This window comes from Corvus brachyrhynchos, unplaced genomic scaffold (assembly GCF_000691975.1).
Source record: "Corvus brachyrhynchos isolate BGI_N302 unplaced genomic scaffold, ASM69197v1 scaffold212, whole genome shotgun sequence".
In the NCBI taxonomy this organism is placed as follows: Eukaryota; Metazoa; Chordata; class Aves; order Passeriformes; family Corvidae; genus Corvus; species Corvus brachyrhynchos.
In genome coordinates this window covers 51,972-57,573 of record NW_008236768.1, presented here as the reverse complement: position 1 = coordinate 57,573, position 5,602 = coordinate 51,972, and the positions used below count along the sequence as shown (strand labels likewise).

The 5,602-nt window shown below is 51.1% G+C and overlaps 2 protein-coding genes across 2 annotated transcripts in view; both read left to right on the top strand.

Moving 5' to 3' along the window:
- The window catches only part of GATAD2A (GATA zinc finger domain containing 2A), a 32,848-nt gene extending 27,295 nt beyond the window's left edge, over positions 1 to 5,553 (top strand). The window contains exons 8-10 of the mRNA XM_017727501.1: positions 829 to 1,118; positions 2,039 to 2,222; positions 3,670 to 5,553. Of these exons, the coding sequence (XP_017582990.1) occupies positions 829 to 1,118; positions 2,039 to 2,222; positions 3,670 to 3,800 (605 nt within the window). The 3' untranslated portion in view covers positions 3,801 to 5,553. The remainder of the gene's footprint in view (positions 1 to 828; positions 1,119 to 2,038; positions 2,223 to 3,669) is intronic.
- Positions 4,348 to 5,602, top strand: part of NDUFA13 (NADH:ubiquinone oxidoreductase subunit A13) — a 9,346-nt gene continuing 8,091 nt past the window's right edge. The window contains exon 1 of the mRNA XM_017727500.1: positions 4,348 to 4,410. Coding sequence (XP_017582989.1) covers positions 4,348 to 4,410 — 63 coding nt within the window. The remainder of the gene's footprint in view (positions 4,411 to 5,602) is intronic.

Sequence of the window (5,602 nt, the reverse complement as noted above, 5' to 3'; positions counted from 1 at the left end):
AGGTGACTCTGGGGCTGATCCCAGGTGTTTGTCCCTCATGGAAGGTGACTCTGGGGCCGATCCCAGGTGTTTGTCCCTCATGGAAGGTGGGCCTGGGGCCGATCCCCGGTGTCTCTGGGGCTGATCCCAGGTGTTTGTCCCTCACGGAAGGTGACTCTGGGGCCGATCCCAGGTGTTTGTCCCTCACGGAAGGTGACTCTGGGGCCGATCCCAGGTGTTTGTCCCTCATGGAAGGTGACTCTGGGGCCGATCCCAGGTGTTTGTCCCTCATGGAAGGTGACTCTGGGGCTGATCCCAGGTGTTTGTCCCTCATGGAAGGTGGCACTGGGGCTGATCCCAGGTGTTTGTCCCTCATGGAAGGTGGCAGTGAGGCCGATCCCAGGTGTTTGTCCCTCATGGAAGGTGACTCTGGGGCCGATCCCAGGTGTTTGTCCCTCACAGAGGGCCGTGCTGGGGCTGATCCCAGGTGTTTGTCCCTCATGGAAGGTGGCTCTGGGGCCGATCCCAGGTGTTTGTCCCTCATGGAAGGTGGCAGTGAGGCCGATCCCAGGTGTTTGTCCCTCACAGAGGGCCATGCTGGGGCTGACCCACCATGTTTGTCCCCTCAGGAAAGGTGGCGGTGGCCATGTCCTGTCAGGAGCCCTACCTGTGTCCTTAGAGAAATAATTTAAACCTCACACAAACCTAAGCATACAAAGGCCTCAGATGAGGACATTTAAGGGCAGATTGGTTATTTTTTAGGAGTTTTGCCTTAACTTTGCAGCTGCTTTGAGCTCTCGCAGGCCTGTTCTAGGCGGGAAGGCCGAGCCACCATGTTTGTCCCCTCAGGGAAGGTGGCGGTGGCCGTGTCCTGCCGGGAGCCCTACCTGTGTGCCCAGTGCCACACGGACTTCACGTGCCGCTGGCGGGAGGAGAAGAACGGCACCATCATGTGCGAGACCTGCATGGCCTCCAACCAGAAGAAGGCCCTGAAGGCCGAGCACACGAACCGGCTCAAGGCCGCCTTCGTCAAGGCCCTGCAGCAGGAGCAGGAGATCGAGCAGAGGATCCTGCAGCAAACGGCCCCCCCCGGGCAGCCCAAGGCCGAGCCCGTGGGGCAGCACCACGCGCTCAAGCAGGTGAAGACCCACCCCCAGCAGATCCATGTTTTCCAGAGGGAAAAATGCTTGGAATTGTCCCAAGGGTTGAGGTGTAGCCTGGGGAATTTGTCCCTCAGGTTGGGTTTAAGGTGGGATGGATCATAGGTGCCCTCCCATGCTCTAAAGGTTATCCCATCCCGAAAATCATCCAATCCCAAAGATCATCCAGTCCAGCCCTCGAAGATCATCCAATCCACCAATCCCATCCCAAAAATAACATTCGGTTCCAGCCCCCAAAGATCCTCTAATCCCACCTTCCAGGCTGCTCCAAGCCCCATCCAACCTGGCCTTGGACACTTCCATGGATCCAGGGGCAGCCACAGCTTCTCTGGGAATTCCATCCCATTCCCTCACCACTCTCACAGGGAGGAATTCCTTCCCGATATCCCACCCAAATCTCTCCTTTTCCAGTTCAAAGCCATTCCCTGGGTCCTGTCCCTCCAGCCCTTGTCCCCAGTCCCTCTGCAGCTCTCCTGGAGCCCCTTTAGGCCCTGCAAGGGGCTCGGAGCTCTCCCTGGACCTTCTCCTCTCCAGCTGAGCACCCCCAGCGCTCCACCCTGGCTCCAGAGGAGCTCCAACCCAGTGATAATTCCATGTCCTTCTCTGGACACATTCCAAATGGGAAGAGCAGCTCCAGCACCAAAACATTAAATTGCCCTAAATCAGAATCCCTTTTCTTGCTGCTTTGCAGTCGATTGCAATTCCTCATCCCAGGAGCACAAATCCCAGAATCCCAGCCTGCTTTGTGTTGGAAGGAACCTCTGAACTCATCCCAACCCACCAAAAAAAAAACAAAACCCCAAATCCTTGCTCGCCACAGAAAATCCCCTTGGAATTTTTTATCCCCTCAAACTGGTGCTACATCCCAGATTTAGCCCCTTGTCCCTGTGTCCTGCCAGAGTTCCAGCCAGATGTCCCGAGGTGCCGGAGCTTCCCGAGGGGTCCTGCACGCCTTCAGCCCCTCCCCCAAGCTCCAGAGCTCCTCGGCCACCGCCACCCTCGGGAGCCGGCCCGGAAAACACGTGGAGAGATCCGGCAACAAGGGCAGCACGGCCTCCTGGAAGAAAAATCCCATCAACACAGGTACAGGATCCGGGGAAGCCTCTTTTCCTTGGGATCGCTGCCCAACATTCCCAGTTTTTGGGTGGGAATCCTTGTGGGGGGGAAAAAGAAACAGCGATGCCGAGGAGTTGAGGTTTAAGTTGTTGTGATCGCTTGGTGTTGGTGGGGTTTGTCCTCATGGAACGGTGCCTTCAGGAGGTAAAATCCACTCAAAATTCCTGCTTTATCCATTTGGAATTAAACTGAATGGATTGAAAGTTGGGATTTCATTCCCTGTGGGATTTCTGGCGTGGAATTCCAATAACATCAAGGTCGTCTCGCTCTTAAAATTGCTGTCACCCCTTGGTTTTGGTGGGATTTGGTTTCATCAAAAAATGCCACCGAGGGATGAAATCAAATCAAAATTCCTGCTTTATCCATTTGGGATTCAAGTTAATGGATTTAAAGTTGGGATTTCATTCCCTGTGGGATTTCCTGCATGGAAAAAATGATGATACTGAAAATTGGGTCTTAAAATTGTTGTCACCACTTGGTTTTGATGGGGTTTGTCCTCATCAAACGGTGCCTTCAGGAGGTAAAATCAATTAAAAATTCCAGATTTATCCATTTATAATTCAAGTTAATGGATTTAAAGTTGGGATTTCATTCCCTATGGGATCTCCTGCCCTAAATCCCAATAATATCAAGGATTTGCTCCTAAAATCGTTGTCCCCATGTGGTGTTGGTGAAGTTTGGCCTCATCAAATGTTGCCTTCAGGAAGTAAAAGCGATTAAAAATTCCTGTTTCCCCCATTTTTAACTAAACTGAATGGATTTAGAGTCGGATTGTTGATCCCTGAATCCATATCCACATCCAGCACCACCCTGCAGGAATTTTTCCTTCATTTCTGGGAATTTTAACCAAATTCTTTCATTTTTGACTGATTTTTCCTCTTCGCTGGGAGCACCATCCAATAAATCAATGGTTTTGCCTCCAGCACATTCCCCATTCAAATTCCCGCTGGAATATTTCAAATTCCCATCAGGATTTCTCAGGATTTGAAATCCCTAAAGCTGTTCCTGGAACAAATCCAAGTGATCAATTCCAATCCAAACATTCCTCTATTTTCCATAGAAGAAGGTGACTTGAGAAGATCCATTTGTTTTCCTAAAGGAAAATCAGGATTCCCAGGAAGGAAACTCCGGATCTTTTGTGAACTTTCTTGATGGATTTCTTAGGATTCTTTTATTCCCAACAGCTTCATCCATCACTTCAAATACAATTCCATCCCAGAGTGCTCAAATCCTGAGTTTCGATCCTCAAATCTTTCTCCTGTTGGTTGGGATGCATCCTGAAGGCGCCAAATCCCGGCGCCGCCCATCGGGATAATCCACACTTCAATCCCGCTTTTCCGTGTGTTTTTAGCGCTCGTTCCCCTCATTCCCATGCCATTCCATGACTCCACAATTCCCTTTTTTTCCCCCCCAGGTGGGGCCTTGCCCTTCGTCAGCCCCGGTTTGGCCGTGCACAAATCGGCCTCGGCCGTGGATCGGCAGCGCGAGTATCTCCTGGATATGATCCCGCCCCGCTCCATCCCACAGTCGGCCACGTGGAAATAATGCCGAGGGAGAACTTTTCCTGGCTCTGCCATCCTTTTTCTACCACACTTCCGTGGAATCTGCTTTAATCCCAGCTGGATAACGCCCCAGGCTTTCTAGGATGCAAGAAGACCACTCCTCATCCCAGCGAGCGCCGCCGTCCCTGCCGGGAGAAGTGACCACGTGTAGGGGTGGCCGAGCCCCGGCTCCTTTTGGCTCCCAGATTTTCATGGAAGCTGGCAGGGAAGGGGGAAGAATTCCTTCAATTTTTTGTTGGGTTTTTTTTTTTTTTTTTTTTTTTTTGGCTTTTTCTGTATTTAGTTCTGGATTTTTTTGGCACCAGCACAAAAAGGACTCAGCGCCTCCTCTCTGCCTTCGGCGGCGTCGCCGAACCTTTTGCCGGGAACGCCAGAGCGCGCTCCGCAATTTTGGGTCGTGGAGAGAGGAATTCCAGAATTCCAGCCCCATCCTGCATTTAGTGAGCCGAGTTCATGGCTGCTCCTTTGCCCTGCCCCTCCTCCAGCCGGGAAGGCAGGGAGCACATCCCGATATTCCCAAAAATCCGACGATGCCGCCGCCGCCGCTGCCGAGAAATAAGTGCAAATTCCCGACTCCAGTTGAGTATGGTTTGGTTTTCTTTTTCCTTAGGGATTGGCTGCCGCCCCAAAACTTGGCTGGGAGGTGGGAAGTGCTGCGGGAGCCTCCCACTTTTTTGTTGGATTCTGTTTGGAATAGACTTTGGAACCGTTGGTAGTTTAAAAACCTTGCAGTTACTGATAGACAAAAACCACCTTGGTTCTTTCTCATCCAGCGGAGTTGGGCCTTCCCAACGTTCCCAGAGACTCCAAAGTGAAACTGTTTGGGAATTTTTTTCTTTTCCTTTGGGAGGGTTGGTTGGTTTTTACTTCTCCTCTTTTGTTGTTCTTTTGAGGGATATTACTCAAAATTATAGGAATTCCAGAAGCTGATGCAAGCAGGGAGGATTGGAAGCGATTCCCGATTCCCACTGGGAATTCCGGCCGTTCCCAATCCTTCCCTCCGTGATTCGAGTTCTCCCAGGCATCCCAAGCATGCTCCTGTATCCATCACTCTCCCATTTTGGATGGAGCTTTCCATCGGTTTTTTGGGAATTCCGGAGGTTCAACCCAAAATCCAGCCGGGGCCAGTTTGGTTTTATTTTGGTTTCTCATCCTCTTCTTCCCTGGGCTTCTTCCCGAATTCCAGACGAATCCAAGGGGCAGAATTCCATGCCTTACTCCTCGTGTCGCGGATCAGCGCTGGGCAAAGCGCCGATGAGAATTCTTTGGGAAATTATAAATATATATAATCTAGAGATCTATATATAAAAAAAAAACGGGGAAGGGAGGGGGGGGGAAATTCAGGAAAAGCCGGATTTATTTTCTTAGGAATCGTTGGGAGATCGAAACTTGAAGCCAAGAATTCCTTAGGGATCATCCCCCTCGGATCCGAGCGCTGCCGAGTGACAAAACCCCTCCCTCTTCCCACTTTTCCCGGCGTGTGGATATCAATATTTAGGGATTTAGCTTAGGAACCACCCCCCCCCCTCCTTTTCCAAACTGCTGGATAAAAACCCCCGGAATTCCCACCTGGATGCGGATTTTGGTGTGTTTTCCGGAGGGATGTGAAGAGCTCAGATGGGTGGGAATCGGGTTGGAATTTGGAGTTTTCTTTTCATTCCAAGCTTGGATTGGGAGATGTGGACAGAGGGATGAAGTGGATTTGCTTCTTCCATTTAATTGTATGGAAAAGTTGCCGTTCCTTTCCCGTGTGGAATTTTTTGGGGTTGGTTTTGGGGGGGGGGG